Source organism: Micropterus dolomieu, linkage group LG18, assembly GCF_021292245.1.
Source record: "Micropterus dolomieu isolate WLL.071019.BEF.003 ecotype Adirondacks linkage group LG18, ASM2129224v1, whole genome shotgun sequence".
In the NCBI taxonomy this organism is placed as follows: domain Eukaryota; kingdom Metazoa; phylum Chordata; class Actinopteri; order Centrarchiformes; family Centrarchidae; genus Micropterus; species Micropterus dolomieu.
This window is the reverse complement of record NC_060167.1, coordinates 25,145,271-25,163,155: the sequence shown is the minus strand read 5'-3', so window position 1 is coordinate 25,163,155 and position 17,885 is coordinate 25,145,271. Positions and strand designations below refer to the sequence as shown.

Below are 17,885 nucleotides of genomic sequence, written 5' to 3'. Positions count from 1 at the left end.
TGCAATGTAGATTAAAAACAAAAACAAAAAATGAACAATTCACAGACTTGCACATTTACTGTCTTTTCTTGTCCCTCAGTGAATCCAGGAACAAAACTCTTTCAAAGGGAAGCCCTGGCTCTCAGGCTGCCAGACAATATGCTCTCTATATTTTACATAACTACAAATATAAATTATACTGAGAAAAGAGAAGGGAGGGGTTGCTTCAGAGAGAGCCTTCTCCTCTTATAAAACTGTATGATCAGTGCAACTTAACAAGCCTTGACTTTAAATGTTATATAACCCGCTGGGATTCTGCTCCCACTGAGCCTGCTGTGAGTATTTAACATACTTTTATCTTAAGAATGATTTCTTTAATGACATTTTAAATGGATTAGTACAGAAGACACATTTTGTTGTGTGTCTGTCCATGTGTGTTTGTGTTTGTGTGTGTGTGTGTGTGTGTGTGTGTGTGTGTGTGTGTATGAACAAAGGGCAGAGAAGACAGAGCCTCTCATCCAGAGTGGCACTTGAAGCATATATCTGATCAGACTGGAGGCTTCAACAGATGTCTGCTAGGGACCGGACAGATGTTTCACTTACAAATAACCACACATAGGAACACACACACACACACAAACACACACACACACGCAGACACCCACATGCAGACACACACACACACACACACACACACACACACACACACACACACACACACACACACACACGCGCGCACACACACACACACACACACACATGCCTCACCTCTTGTGTGGTATTTGCTAGTTGTCCCTCCAGGGTGGCCACCCTCTCCAGAGCCACCCGAAGCCTCTCACGTACCTGACAAACACACCAACAACACACACATCAAGACTAAGTCCAGAAACATGAGGACACACTTATGTAGAAGCACATTCCTGGACTCGAGTATGGATAGATATAATTTAGAAACACCGTGAACTTACAGTTTTTTTCAACTGCTAAGATGCAATGGTCAAAACTGAAGCCACTTTTTCAAAATTCTTCACACAGACTGCATTACCAACATGCATCCTGGCCAAACAGTTAATCTCACCTCCAAAAGTCACACAAACCACCAAAACACTTCATATAAGCCTCAAAATAAACTCGTTCAGCCAAAATACCCACTCAGAAAGCATACATTGTCACTCATAACACACTGACCGACAAAACACTAACAACAGGAAGCATTACGTACATTTGTTATTTGTACTGATATTTTCATATAAATCAGTATTTCATTATAGAATACAGTTGTTTTCAGTCACTTTGATACATTTCTCAGATCAGAATTGAAATTCTACTTGTTCAACCTCCACATCATCTAGTCGCTTGTGCACATCATATGTAAAAGCAATTTCTCATTCTTCTGAGAAATTGCATATTGCACATGCTTTGACACATTTATGCAAATTATTATGTACATTTGTCTGCTGTTTCCTACATGCTTACTGTATGTCATGTTGATCACAATGTATTACAGTATACTAGTTCTTTGTTGTATAACTGTGAATCCGGTCCAATCTCTTTTTTACTGTAACTCTGTACAGTTGAAATTGATCTATGCCATACAGAAAAAGTACAGCCTTGTGCATTTTCAATCATTGTCATCAGAGTTTAGCCATAGTTTACCAATACAAATAGTTTTGCAAATGTACCAAAGCGACTGAGAAAAAATCTGTAACATATTTTCACTTTATTGACTGTACTATAGTATATGTTACAAGAATGAATCAGAAATGCATTCAATAATTTACTTTACTAAAAAAGAAGTTCCTGACATTTCAGTGCTGCAATACACCTTTTTTCAGTCGTTTACATAGTTACAGTTTTTTACAATTGCTAAGATGCAATGGTCAAATCTGAAGCCACTTTTTCAAAACTCTTGACACAGTCTGCATTACCAACATACATCTTGGCCAAACAGTTAATCTACCCTTTAAAAGTCATTCAAACCCCCAAAACACTTCATACAAGTCTCAAAATAAACCCGTTCAATCAAAACACTGGCAACAATTCTCACTCAGAAAGCACACAATCTCACTCATAACACACTGACCTTCAAAAAACTAATAACAGGAAGAATTATGTAAATATAATGAACTTTTATCTTCAAAATGTGACTGATTATTTCATATAAATCAGTATTTCATTACAGAATACAGTTGTTCTCAGTCACTTTGGTACATTTTGTCACATCAGAATTGAAATTCTACTTGTTCAACCTCCACATCATCTAGTCACTTGTGCACATAGCAATTTCTCAGTCTTTTGAGAAATTGTAAATTGCAAGTGCTTTGACACATTTGTGCAATTGTTTGCTGTTTCCTACATTATCAATTGCTTATGTCATGTTAATCACAATGTATTATACTGGTTTATAAAATAGTCTCTTTTTTTTTCTGCATCACAATGATGTGCTCTGTCAACACATTACAGAGCATACAGTAAAAGTGTAACTGTGAATCTTGTCCAAACCCTTGCAATGTATAACTCTGTACTGTTGAAATTGATGGCATACAGAAAAAAAAGTTTTGCAAATGTTACAGTTTTTTTCAACTGCTAAGATGCAATGGTCACAACTGAAGCCACTTTTTCAAAACTCTTCACACAGTCTGCATTACCAACATGCATCTTGGCCAAACAGTTAATCTCACCTCCAAAAGTCATCAAACCATCAAAACACTTCTTACAAGTCTCAAAATAGACTCGTTCAACCAAAACACTGGCAACAATTCTCATTTAGAAAGCATACAGTCTCACTCATAACACACTGACCTACAAAACACTAAAAACAGGGAGCATTACATAAATGTAGAACTTTTATCTTTGAAGCGTGAGCGAATAAATTAGGTTTTCATTATACAATAACAATAACATATTTTCACATTGACGGTACTAAAGCATATGTAACAAGAATGCATCAGAAATGCAGCAATTTGCTTTACTATCGTTTATTTGTTCTATATCTGTGGATAGTATTGTAAACTGTGAAAAGTTTTACTGTAAGTTGAAACAAACCCCCCCCCCCCTTCTGGAATGTCTAATCCAACCCTGGCAGTCTTCAGGAGAAGTATCTCCACATCCCGCATCCATGGCATCCAGTAAGGTCATCTGGTCATGTGGATGGTGGTCATACACCTTCCACCTCCATGCAGAGAAAAACTCCTCTATGGGGTTTAGGAAGGGGGAGTATGGAAGTGGGAACAGTACTGACATCCTGGGATGTGCAGCAAATCAGTCTGTAACTGCAGCAGAGTGGTGGAATGCCACATTATCCCACAGAACAACAAAGATAGGGGAGTTTCTTGCTCCTCTCTCCGCTGGCGCAAGGCGATTATGCAGGTCATCCAGGAAAGACATGAGCCTCTTTGTATTGTAGGGGCCAATGAGTGTGTAACAGCAAACCATCATTGGACAGTGCTGCCAACAATGTGATGTTAGCTCCTCTCTGCCCTGGGACATCCACGGTTGCGCTCTGTCCAATCACATTTCTTCCCCTGCGGCGTGTTTTTGCCAGGTTGAATCCAGCTTCATTCACAAAGATGAATGTATGTGCAGTTTCCCTGGCTTCCAGCTCCATTACTCTCTAAAATACTGTAAATACACAGTTTTACAGGACTTCACATTATGCATCACTGTGTATGTTCCCCGATTGATTATTGAACAGACATCTTACCTGGACATATTGATAACGGAGTTCTTTCACATGTTCACAGTTTCTCTCGAATGGTACAGTGTACAACTGCTTCATCCTTATTTTATGTTTCTCCAGGACTCTGGCAATTGTCGTTGCGCTGACGGAATTCACATTTCCTAAAGTGATATTGCCTGCCTTCTAAGATTTTCTACTTATTTCAATCTGGTCACTGCAGAAATGCAGTACATTTACCATCCGTTTTGAATGTGTTTTTAACAGTTTTGGACACAGTGTGTTAGCATTTAAAAAATGTGCTGCAGATAAACAGTGTTTTGCAGGTGGTGAAGTAGTAATGAGAAAAGAGTTCATGAATTTTGGAGAAACGGGTTATTGAATGCATTTTGTGTGAAAGCAATGAAAAATGATTCACAGTTTGGTCCACATACACTTCTGTTGCGCTAACTGTGTGAAGAGTTTTGACAATGTGACTTCAGTTTTGACCAACACAGGTAAGCAATTGAAAAAAACTGTAAATCTGTAAATCATTATTTCGTCTCATAATTCATGTTATAAATTGATGTAGCTAATATAGAACACATAATATTTTGCACTATAATGTCTCAAATAGTGGCTGGGGCCCTTTATTTACCTCAAATGAACAGGAATTTCTCAAGACTAAAAGTTTTTTCACAACAATGTCTTCAGTGGAGTACGTTTACTCTAAAACTCAGTAAGTGCTGAGGTTCATTAACTTAACAATGTGAAAACAACCAGCAAAACCGAAATGATCATAATACATTTGTGAGGGAGGACAGCGATTCTGTTAAAATGGCGTATACAGCAGCACTAAAGGTAATACCATGTCCTGAGGAAAATGTTTCCCCTGAACTTATTTGTTACAACAGACAGCAGCACTTCTACTGTATGTATGCGTGTGTGTGTGTGTGTGTCCACCTTTTCATCAAGAGCCTTGTGGTGTTCAAACAGCGACTTCAGGGCTTTGAGGACCTCCACCTCGCTGGAGACTCCAGATGGAGGAGGTGCCTGCCTCTTCACCACTGTCATCCTCAGACTGCGTTCGTGACGAGACACCAGACACTCCAGGTGCTCCAACAGCAGCTACCGCACAATACACACACACACACACACACACGTGAATACACGCATGACCAAAGAGAATACTAATTTAAAGCTTAGAAACATTGTTTGTTTTCATCAGCATCACCACACACTTGCACTTACTATGCAAATGCACTCAGACAGACAGACAGACAGACAGACACACACACACACGCACACACACACGTACCCTGGTGTTGTTCCTTTCAGCTTTCAGCTCAGATATTTCCTCCTCTTTCTCCAGCAGCTGCTCCCGGCATATGTTCAGCTCCTTCGTCAGGGTGGCAAACTCCTACAACACACACACACACACACACACACACACACACACACACACACACACACACACACACACACAGAGGTTAATATTGTATCACTAATCATGAACTAGCTTTACTTTTGTGAAACTGAGCACATATGCAGCTGCAATCTCACCGTGCAAACACATATGAGCGTGGCTCACCGTTTTGTGACAATATTGGTAAAACAAGCACTCTCCTGGCACTGAGCAGCATAGGATGACTACATTGCTAGTATCTGCAGGAGGAATACTTCATCAGCAGGTGAAGGCTTAGGGCAGTCTTAAATAATGGGCAGTTCGGGCTGGCTTCTCCTAAAAGAAAACATGTTGTCTAAGGGATGCTGTTTGGGAAATGTTTTCTGTGCACCTGCGATAAGAGGTGCTCTGAGCAGGTGGAAATGACTGTGCAGTCTGATCTGCATAAACATGACCTTAGCTGTGCCACTCTGCCCACCTCTGTGCCCGCTTCTGGGTTTTTGGGGTCCATAAAGTTACAAGTGCAAAAATAAGTGGACTTGGACAAAGCAATCAAAATCACACTTTTCACAGTTCAAGATTTTGACTTTTACTGGTGCTGAGGCACATCCATAATGTATTAAAGGAAGAGTACGTGATTCTGCATAAGGATTGTTGACATTTGAACACAAGTGCCATCCAAATACACCCCTCACTTCAGTGCCCCCTTAGAAGCTCTGTCCCCCAAATTTCAAATCTTTGAGGTTTCTCCAGTGTTGAAACGCCTTCGCCCTTGACTGGTTGTACAAATTTCTTCTGTGTTTACACTCTTAAAACCTGTCCTCTTTGGCTGTTCCTCGACGATCTCTCATCCTTACAGTGCCTGGAGTCCAGAACATTTGAATGTGCCCGTGTATAGAGCCACCTGCCCTCCATCAGTCCTGTGCACAAGCACTACTTGTTGCTGATTGGCGGGAATAATGTTGTATGCAAAGGTCCACACCACTTTCTTTGTTTTCCATTTACAGAGCCAGGGCTGTGTAGGAAAACCAGAATTTTTTTCAGAGCACACAAAAAACTGAATGCAAGCAAACCGTGAGGATATATTCTCTGAATTTAACAAGATGTACACTGGATTACAATCACTTACTATCCCTTTGACTATGATTAAATACCAATGGTCCTGCTGGAATGGGACAAATCCATTAGACTCATGACTGAAAATGGGTATACATTAACTGTCTGTTGCTGTTTCCCGATTACCAACTAATGGGATTTCCTTCACATCAGCAGAACTGAAAATGGGTTAAAAAGAATGTCTAAACACACGTGAACAAAAAAAAACAGTGTCATCTTATTCTCTCTGACAATCAAACACACCAATAAAATCCAGTTCCCAGTGATGATACAAGGACCTTTCATAATTATTCAAAATGAATTCTTAGCTGTGTGCGAAATGTGTATTTCACTTGAGAGACATTTGATTTATTGATGTTCATTCTTCATGATCTTCACTGTTGACGGATGGCTATGCACTTCGCGGGAAGCTTTTAAGCACTTGCAGCGCTCCAGACTTCCTTTATAGCCATATTTAAAATAACACAAGCAATGAGCGACTTAAAGTTGGACCACAATGGTTTCTGGTTGGTTGGGACTCACTCAGTCTCTTAGAAATGGCATATTTGAAGCAGTTTTCAGTCTAGCGTTCAGTCATTTTGTACAAAACTGGCAGCACAGCAGTACAATTCTGAGATACTATATTCTTCTTTGTTAATATCATGCTATAACTGTGTAAATTGATGTAACAAGATAACATCAAGTAGTTGTACACATAAAATAGACTTTGACACGTTACTGAGTAAGGACCTACTTCCTGACATTTAAAGGTTTAGTTCACCACAATTAGAGGAGAAGATTGAAACCACTTTTATATTTGCCCACTAAATGTGAAGCTGTTTAGCTAAGCTTAGCGTAAAGAATTTAAACTAGCCTGACTCTGTCCAAGGGTAACAAAATCCTCTTATCAGTACCTCTAAAGCTCACTAATTAATACAATATCTCATTTGTTTAATAAGTGAGCTTTAGAGGAACTTGCAGGAGGATGTTGTTACTTTTGGACATAGTCAACTGTTTCCCTTTGGATTTTCATACTAAGCTAAGTTTAACAGCTGCTGGCTGTGGATTCATATTTATTTTCACCTAAATCTTGGAAAGAAAGTGAATATGTGTATTTTCTAAAATGATGTACTATTCCTTTAAACTAAACTAAACTAAATTATATCTGGGCTCATTATGTGCCTGTTCTGGTATATTTACTGTATATGTACTTCTGTACAGTTGTGCAGTGTGTTCCTTCATGTAATGTCACCACACTCATCTCCCACACTATTCAAGACAGCAGCACCACTTTTTCACAGCTCCACAAACAACCACAAATTGCAAACTTGATGGACATTTTATGCTCTTTTGGAGATGTACAGAAATGGCTCCATTAACTTTAATAGTGTGGGCGAACGTTGAGATGGAACTGCAGCACTATTCTGCTGTGTGTTTGGTTTTTTACAGTATATAAACTTTAATGGCATTTCACCTGGCCATTTTTTATGCTGGGGTGAACTAGTCCTTTAAAGTCACAGCGGTCAAAGGCCTGTGAAGACATGATATAACATAGTTATTGCAAAAACCAAGTGATCTTAAAATGCCTGGCTAGGCTTTTCTGTGAACATGTACTGTGCCAGACTGAAAATCTGTCAACGTGATGTAGTAGGCTACACCCTACTCATCCATTACTTCAGGACAACCTTTAAAACATTTAAAAAGAGTTTTGCAAATCCTGACAATGTCACATGTCTTTTGCTGAAAATGACATGGTTCATGTGCTCTGGTCTGGGATCGTAAGGTCTCCACATCCTGTCCTGCTCAGATAAATCATAGCAGTGTAAACTGATCCTCACACAAGTCTCCGTCAGATCAGTGGAAGAAAAGGGGTGAAAAGGGATGAAACATCACTCCCTGCTTTTGTCCTTCTTGTACAACTACTATTTCAAGATTTGCTATTTAAGCAGCAATTCTTATGTCAGAGGCCATTTCCCGGTCTCCCAGACCCATACTTAATCCATTTGCCCCTATAATTTTCTGTTATTCTGTCTGCCATCGATTCGATTAACACAAGATGAGAAGCCAACATTGCTGCCGTAACAATGTACAACAGAGAATGAGCCAGTGACTCAAAGTTTCTGCTGGAAGTTTATTTTGAATATTTTCTGTGGTTTGATCACACTTGGGCACAGATTGGGTCTGTTTGTTTAATAAAGTGTACTTGTGTGTGTGTGTGTGTGTGTGTGTGTGTGTGTGTGTGCATGTTGTTTTAACATCTCTTTGTGCTTGGTTGGCATTTCCTGTAAGCTTGGCTTTGGTCCAAACCAATACCCAGAGCAGTAGGCTCTCTCTGCTTGACTCAAACACACACAAACACACACACACACAAGTCCTGGTACTCCCTGCAGCCATGACACTGCACTCTTGGTCTCATATTTCTTAACGATGACGCAAACACTGGGCATGAGTAAGAAATGCTTCTTTTAAGCTGTAATCGGGAACTTCCTCATTATTGCACCTTAAACTATAGCAAAGAGGGCGGAGCGTTACGTGCCAGGCCTGGCCCTGCCAGGTGTGTGTGTATGTGTGTGTGTAATGTGCCCAGGGGTCAGCGCTGTAGAGAGTTCACGTACACGTACTTACAGCAAAACACCTGTCAATACACCTGACACCTGCTGGACCCCTCAAGAAAACAGGTGTGTGAAATGGATAAAAGTCCCAGTTTTAAGGAAATATACTGTATATACCTTGTATGTAAGATTAGATTACATTTCTTATATTCTGGCCTTTAGTTTTACAGTGGCCAGTAAAAAATGTAATCTCCCGTTTGCGCTGGTGCACACCCCCAAGCTGTGTGTGATGTGTGTGTGTGTTAAATATTCTCTCTTCGTGCCTGTTATCTGGAAAGTAGGACGCAAAGACTGACTAGTGTAGACCAGTCTAGATTAAATATGCATTGTGAAGTTGTACTTTGTAGGAAAAAACCCTAAATGTATTAAGGATCAGGAGCCAAAAATGGACATGGATCTGGACATCCATACTTTTGACTTTTAAAAAGGAAACTACATATGATACCAGCCAGAGTCTCGTGCTTTGGGGCCCCCTCAACCTTGGGCTAGTTGGCCCATCCATAACTAACCCCACCTTTCTAATTCCATTGCCACTGTAAAAAAAAAGACCAGAATGTGTCTTTGCAAGGCATTTAATCTGCAAACTGGCCTGTAGTGTGTTACTGTACTATAGGTTGGATATAACAACACACATACAGTACACTAGCTGATATGATGTCATAATAATAATCTAGATTCAGATCTGAGACAAACAAACAAAATACTTTGGACACTTTGGACAAATACACATGGACACACACAAAAGTATCAACATTTCTGTTAACCTAGTCCATCATGCCGCAAGCAAAAGATCAAGTAAGTGGATTGAGAGGGAGCGACTGGAGAGAGAAAAGAGAGGGAAGGAGCACCGGGAGGAAAGGGGGAAAATGGGTCAGCTTGTTCATTTTACTTTCTCTTATTCCACAGGGGCGCACCAATAGACAGGAGCTCAGCCCAAATCCACCAACAGATGTTGGAGCTCACTGTCTCTTTCAATCATGGCAAAAAGGCTCAACAGGCCACCTCTCGCACTGTCTACTTCATCCCTTTGCCTTTTAGGAGCTCTCTGCGTCCCCCCACAAAATGCTATAACTTAAAAAAATAAAATAAAACAAATGCGAGGAACATGAACTGACAAATAACTAACAATAGATAACGGTATGAATACATAATCTTTGGTAGAAGTATTATATAATAGAACAGAGACTTGGTATATATAAAATATAACACATCACTGTCTATTTAATTTCTCATGAAGGTCTGTCTAATGCTGCCTCTCTGGCAGCTTCTACTGCTTTTGCTTTTGTTCTCTTTTCCACACACACGCGCACGCACACACACTATCACTGGGTGCACTATGCAATCCTAAACCCCCCAAACCACGTGGCCTTTGAGAAATCCCATGATGTTTATTCAACTTCACACAAAAGTCAGATACAGACGCAGCTCTTTGACAACACAACCTCGACATCTGTCAGGGAGTATATCATAGAGAGCGGAGAGAAGGTTCTAGGCGTCTGGAGAAATGGCGTTCATATGCCTCCAACCACAATGTGAGATAGCAAGTGGTTACCAAACACTGCTGAGCCCAGACATTGTAAAGGGATTTCTCCCCTTCGCTTCCTTAAGCAGTTTGGGATTAAAGGATAAAAAAATGCTGTGTGTGGGTGTGTGTGTGTGTGTGCAGGGAGAGAGAAGGAGAGAGATTGGAGTGCAGTCGGATAAAAAGTCACACAAACACACACACATGAAATCCAAAAAAATATAAGGTTCCTTGTGTGTGTGTGTGTGTGTGTGTGTGTGTAATGTGCACAGGGGTCAGCATTGTAGAGAGTTCACGTACACCACACACCAGAACTATGACTGAAATCGCCTACTCATTCCCTCATTCACTACTACCTACATGATGAAGAATGTGAAAGGTATAGTCTATGCTATAATCAGCAGAAAACTGTTTGTTTGCATATTTACAGTGTCATCTCAGAACCAAAGGCAAGGCACTGCATTGTGGGATTTTGAGCAAAAAGCAGTGTATCTGCTTTACAATAACACTTTTTCATTACCTTGTGTAAGAGCACCTACATAATGCATAGATTTACTTCATCTATGAATCTATGAGATGCTTAAGTAGTAACAGCTACCTAATGACAGTTTCAAACTACTAACAAAACATTACTGGATCTTGTATTTCTGCCCTTAATGTGTTTTTTTGTGCTTTTCTCCTGTTTTCCCCTGTAAACTGAGTAAATGTTGTTTACCAGTTGTTGCTGCAATGCACCCAGACAATCTGTGGTGTCAACATTACTTTTCACCTTTAGTCCCTCCCTCTTATCACGCTACTGCTTTCACAATTGCTCTCTTTGCCTAGACGCACAGTATATCTGTTCTCTGTAGGTTGCTGAAGGTCGTCTGTGGCAAAATAGGAAAGCGCTACCAAACGTAGATTTAGACAAGGCAGGGGCGAGGGGAAGGGGGTTACAGAATTGCAGAAATAGACAGCAGATTATACATGTGAAAGAATGAATGCACTGAGCAGCAAACAGCCTCTAACTTTATGGAAACTTCTGCAATGTTGGGAAAGATGAACAAGACAGGAGACTGAAGTCAAAACAAATATAAATCGATGTCCGCTAAAGGCTGAGAACAGTGAGGCGGGGCATCGTCACTGCCAGCGTCAATTGGTGGGAGGAGAGGAAAAGAGGAGAGAAAGATATGTGACTAAGCATAGAAACGAAAGAGATGGAAACTGTAAACATGACTACTAACTCATTCACACATTGTATTATTCATAGGGTAGGGTGGCAGTATGTGATATCATTTATGCTAATCTGAGGGTGCTTACAGCCCAAGTGCACCTCAACAGCAGTCAGATTGTATTTTGCATCTCTGAAAACAGGAGCACATCCTGAACAAAGCCACATTGTGGTGAATTTAAATGGTGTTGCATTAGGATTTCTTAAACACAGAAGTAGGCTTGAGTCAGCATTGCCTCAGTGCAGTCACTAAAAGCACTTTCAATCAGTTTTGATTTTCCTGTTATCCTTCTGTCATTCAGCAATAATGACACAGAAAAGATAGTTTAGATCTTCACTCAAGTACCTCAGCAAAGTCGGACTGAATGAACTGAACATCACTGTATTGTATTGTACAGTACTGCATTATTGTGACGACTAAAGGAAGAAAGTATTTGAGTTTATGCAGGAATGTGTGAATCTACAAAGACCAAGCTTCACCAACAGAAATGATTTGCTGTGCAGAAGCATCGAAGAAGGAGATCCCTCGTCAGAGACTGTATATCATGACTACGCTCCTTTCACTTGCGCACACCAAAAAACCCCGAAATTAACTCTAATGTAAATCTTGGTAATTCACTAAGGAGTGCCACACTGAAGATGAATGCAGAGTCTGGGACTGGAGAATGAGTGAGTCCCCAGGGAGACTCGGATATCACCGCTCTGTAACTCTTCACCACTGCAGAGAGAGAGAGTGAGGTGGCAAACAGCAGAGAGGTGGACTCGACCTTCCTCTGACAAATCTTAGTCAACACACACACACAGAACTGTGACAAACATCACCACCACCATAACACCTTACCCGGGTGTTGGCCCTAAGTAGGCAGTGGGTAATCTGTTGCCATGACACCACCTGCACACTGCAGGCGTCACCATAGCAACGGCTCATTAGGAAAGTGAAGTGTTTCAGCAGCACACAAACTTTGCATGAACGTTTCATCAGACATACGCGGACGCACATCCGATGCGGGTGCGAGAACTGAAACACAGACGTGCACAAAGCCGAGCAGAGAGATATTCCCTCTGTATATGATGGCGGAACAGCTCTTGGAGACCAGGAAGTGAAGCAGCTGACTGCGGCACTTGACAGATCTCCACTCCAACTGGCAGACAAGTCTCACCGAAAACTTTTCTATAAGCTTCCCTTCAGAATGCAGAACATGGGAAGTAAATAAAGAAAAAACAAACAAGTTCATCTATTTTTCCTTTTTGTTATTCTTCATGGTTGAGACAGATGTGGTAAAATTAGGTTTCTGCATAATCATTGTGTTGTGAGGAAATCAGCATAAGTGAAGCACGTTAGGGATAAATCCAAGACTGACTGAAGCTGTGCCAGCTCTGGACTCTGAAATGCTGATAACACTATACAGCAAATACGCTCGGCGTAAATACAACTCAGTAAATCCCACTCTGAACACCTGAAAAAATGGGAATCTTTATGTGAAATCCTAAGCATAAGTGAATCTAGAAGAGTTTCAACCACTTTTTGAAGGGATTTAAATATAAACTTGCAAAAACCCACCCTGATTATTGGCCGTAATGTTGATCGACGCAGCAAAAACATATTTTACAGCGATAAGGGGAGTGCATAGCTGACACATCAACTATGTCTCCCTCCCTCAGGTTTTCAAAATATCTTTTTCTTATGGTTCAGCAAACAAAGGTGTCACATCCTTGCAAGTTCTCTAACTTTCTCTCCTCCTCTGTAACCATTGAAGGCCTGAGCCCAGAATAGCATCCATTCAAGCATCCCAGCTTTCTTCATTAAAGCAAAACAAAACCTGCACCAGAAAGAAGGACAAAGAAAGAGAAGAAGGAGGAGAGGGGAATACTTCCTTCCTCTACTCGGATGAAAGGAGGAACACAAAGAGTTTTTTGTTGTGCATCAATAGAGTCTGTCTCTCGCACGCATGATGTAATAAACATACGGTAAAGCGAGCACACACAGCAGTCACAGAAAAAGACAGAGTTCCCTATCTGTGCATGACAGATACTTATCTCCTTTATTATCTTGGACAATTGGAGTTTGAAAACATGCAACTAGCCACATCAACCAGTGAAAAGCCTAAGTGGAGGCAGTGTGCCCACATGTCTAAACCTGATATGCAATTTGCATCACTGTGAAGCATTAATCATTCTTCGCAGTTTGATTGAGGAATGGCGGTGAAAAGGAGGGAGGAGAAGGGGAGGAAGAGAGGAGGCCATATCTCAGCCCTAGAAAAGAGCTATCAGCACTGAAATCAATACTCAGGCAAGGACATGTGGAGACCACAGAGAGAGCTATTTGAGCTGCAGCCAATCCTTCACCGGTAACATCCACAAACTGTATGGGTGCTGAGTCCCTACCTGGTACATGTAGGTGTTAAAGTGGGTCCCATTCTGAAGGTGGATCTTCACTGTGGGGTTCATGGTGAAGGCTAAACATATCAGATCCCTCAAATAGACCCCCCATAAAAAGAGAGACAGAAACAGTCAGAAGGGATGAGGAGTGATAGGAAGAGATAGAAGAAGAGAGGCGATGAGGATGGAAGAGAGGGCTAGTTCCTCGTGGTCGTGGTCGACACTGAGTGCAGCAGGACTGGATGAGATTCCTCTGCTGCTGCCTCTGCCCTCCGCTCGGGACAACAGCACTCCGCTAGTCAGTCTGCTCTAACTACAGCCGGGACGAGAGACAGCGGGGAAAAGGGGTAAGGAGAGAGAGAGGGGGAGAGAGAGAAAAAAGAGAGGGCAGGGAGATGGATAAACAGGGACAGTCAGAAAAAAAGGGGGAGAGCAGGGGATGAGGTAAACATGGATGATTTTGATCAGAGAGAAAGACAAAATGAGACAGAAATGATGAGGGCTGAGGGAGGAGGAGGAGACGCAGCGGTTCGTAACAATCAGCTGATGGAGGAAGGAAGAGGGTTTATACAGGGACCTGGGGGCTCGGGCCACCTGTTCTATACTGCTCACACACATACACACACACACACACACACACTCACACACACATGCACAGGCGCATGAAGGTTCAGGCACTAAAAGGAGAGTTTTTAAGTCACATTGGGAACTAACGGCAAGAATTAGCATGAAATTAAACGCTCTATTTCCTCCTAATAAAAAGTCCAGTCACTGCTTACTCAACACAAATTCAAGAGACCCATTTTCCTCCAGCATGACATTCTGCGTGCTGATTCTTTCTATTTATAAATGGCAGCCTGTTTCGTCCGTCCTCCCTCAGTAGGACTTCACAGCGCACGCACTTGACTGGAGTCTGAAAAACTGTCCAGTGCTTTCATACACAATATCTGGTATATTTTATCATCATATTGTTAGTATTGTCTGCACTACAATGGGTGTTATTTGACTTTGATACTCATGATGTCAGTGATGCCAGAGCTTTTTTTGTCATATAATGTTGACAGCATAACTATTTCAGGGCACTCCACTGACTTTACACGTACAAGTAATTTTAATTGTCAAGTTGAGTACTACACATTACAAAACGCGGTGGTAGAGGTATTGGGATCTTCAAAGGTACCATTTTTTTTTACAGAAAACCTGCATCGGACGTGGGCAAACGTTCGCATTTACCAGACATGGAGGGTCCTACAAAAGAATCTTTTGAGTTTTGTGGTGGACACTATGGCACAACCAAGTTTCCACAATACCACACTGAAATGTTTATTACATACACAAGATGCATCATGGAGATCCAGGCTTTTTAAAGCTTGACCCGTATTAGGGACTAAAATTCAGCATATCTTAACCACTGTTGCTTTGATTTTGACCCAAACTCGATCGCCCTTTAATACTGATTTCATGATTCAGAGCTAACATTGTTTAAGGGTCTGTTTTCCTGTATTTCTACTGATACTGCTTCCTATTTACACCGACACCACAAACTGTTAATAGTTTTGTGCTTCTGATGTGTGAAATGTAGAGGAATGGTTATGAATCTCTTCATCAGGTGTGAGTAATAGTTATATTTATTTATTGTCTAACTGGAGCACACTAAACGGACTGTATATACTGCACACAAATTCTCAATATATGCACATTAACCCACCTCTAAATAGAAGATCTTGTTGTTGATATAGTACCTGGCTCTGCACATCCGGCACGTAACAATCTGTCCTTTATATAGATAGTATATTGTCCAGCTCTTGCATATACTCCCTATATCTTTAAGTTTGTTTGTTTGATATATTTCTTTAGCTGTATGTCTGTATCTGTATTGTCCTGTAAACTTGTTCTCTGCGTGTATATTGACACAACTGGAGTCATATTAATTGAACATGACAGCTAAAACAGTGTTACAGTAGAGTGTCTCGATGATTAAGTTATGACAAGTGTAATTAGGTACAACTGATTTGACTGTTCATTAATTTCAGTCGGCATTTCTCCCCATTCATTCATTCTTCCCATTCATTCATTTTAATTCCATAAACCTCCTGCTTTATCACTGACTGGGCTCTCCCACTCACTACATTCAACATCATAACCATTGGGAGTGGCAGTGCATACATGTACAAAAAGACAGTGCGAAAATGTCTTTCCTGTCTACAGGACTATTGGCTTGCACCTGGTTGTCAAGGAAACAGGATTCACAGGAGAGAGAGAGAGAGAGAGAGAGAGAGAGAGAGAGAGAGAGAGAGAGAGAGAGAGAGTGAACAGAAGATGAACCAGCGAGATGGACAAGTCCCTACACATCAAAACATCCTTTAGCGATTGTGGTGACTTCCACCGTTAACTGACAGCGGCTCACTGCAGGCTCCAGCCTCAGCGTCACATCCACTGAGTAGCCAAACCCCAATGGCCACTGCTGCCATCTGGGTTAGTGATGAGACAGAGACTCCTACTGGCAGCACAAGGTACTCACACAAAACAGCAGCAAACAAAGTCATGATGTTCACATTTCTGCACAGAAACAGGCAAAACACGCATGTGAGGAGGCCGGTGCACAAGCTTTAGAGTAGCTAGTGGTTTCTAAAGAGAGAGGAAGCTCTTAAATGAGTTTGGCTGATTGCACACGCAGACATTTGGGTCCATGATTAAGACGAAGGAGAAGTAGGAACACAAGAGTGGCAATGGAAGCTGGGAAGAATTCATGCATGGTGATAACTTCTCATCCTTGACATCAGTGGGAGCCAGACTTGGCAGAACCTGAGATATATTGTCAGAGACAGAAACAGAAAAAATTCAAACAAGCACTGAACACACAAAGACACAGCACAAAGCACACATGCACATCAGCACTACTGTCAAAAACTCCAAAACCTTGACATATTTGAAACAGCCTTTTCTGCAGCAGAATTCACAGAAGTGGGAGACCTCTGACTACTTTTTATCTGACTGTCTCTCACATTTTTCTTTCTCTCCTTCTCGCTACCTCAGTCTCTCTCCTCTTGCTGCTGCCTAACTACACTTGATTTCTTCTTTCACACTCAATCCACTCAGGCTCCTCCATGCTTTCTCTCTCATCCCTTTTTCTCAAACATTGCTAATCTCAGCTGAACCTTCCCTCAACACAGAGCAGCCATTTTACATCATAACATAACATGGAGCAGAGGCCATTCCACCACTGCTATGTACAATACACAAATTATTTCCCAAATACAAATAAATAAGGGCACACGTTTGGTTTTAGATCAGAAGAACGCCTGCACACTGAAACCAAATCATAACTAACAAGATTGTAAAGAAAATGGTCATCATTTCTTCAAGTTTAACAAAATAACTGTATTAATACGTAATGTCATACACTAACCCTTCTGAAAACTGCATTTAGTGTCAGTAATAGAAAATTGAGACTGAGATAAGGCCGTATTTGCATCCGTGACTACAAACCACATAAAATAAATACCACATGCAAAGACTTATTACACTATAAACTATATTTTTGGTCACCAACCAAACCTAACCTTCTTGTCTCAAGAACACTGTGTTCTGCTGCCATTGTATTGATTACTGTTATAACCTTGTCACCTGTAAATCAGCAAATAAATGCGATGAACGATTGGATTGAAATGTCAGTCAAGATATTCACTGAAAACCAAAAATAAGGTGGTGTAGAGGAAAAGTCAGAGCTTCAAAATGATTTGTATTGTGTGTGTGTGTGTGTGTGTGTGTGTGTGTGTGTGTGTGGCTTACTTCTGGGGACCATGAACGTCTGTACAAATGGAAATGTATCTAATATTTGAGATATTTCAGTTTGGACCAAAGTGGTGGACCGACCAGCTGACATACCAACATTGTCATTGCCATAGATGCTAGCATAAAAGAATCAAAATGGTTCAAACTATTAAACGACTAGATAGTTACAGATCGACTGATTAATTGACTAATCTTTCACTAATTATTTCAGTTCTATTTTTTTTGTAAAACAT

At 40.9% G+C, this 17,885-nt stretch overlaps 1 protein-coding gene across 1 annotated transcript in view; it reads right to left on the bottom strand.

Annotated features, from left to right (window-relative positions):
- The window catches only part of ppfia4 (PTPRF interacting protein alpha 4), a 60,533-nt gene that overhangs the window by 15,871 nt on the left and 26,777 nt on the right, over window positions 1-17,885 (bottom strand). Inside the window, exons 3-5 of the mRNA XM_046075730.1 lie at window positions 4,953-5,054; window positions 4,598-4,762; window positions 748-822 (exon numbers count right to left, since the gene is read on the bottom strand). Of these exons, the coding sequence (XP_045931686.1) occupies window positions 748-822; window positions 4,598-4,762; window positions 4,953-5,054 (342 nt within the window). The remainder of the gene's footprint in view (window positions 1-747; window positions 823-4,597; window positions 4,763-4,952; window positions 5,055-17,885) is intronic.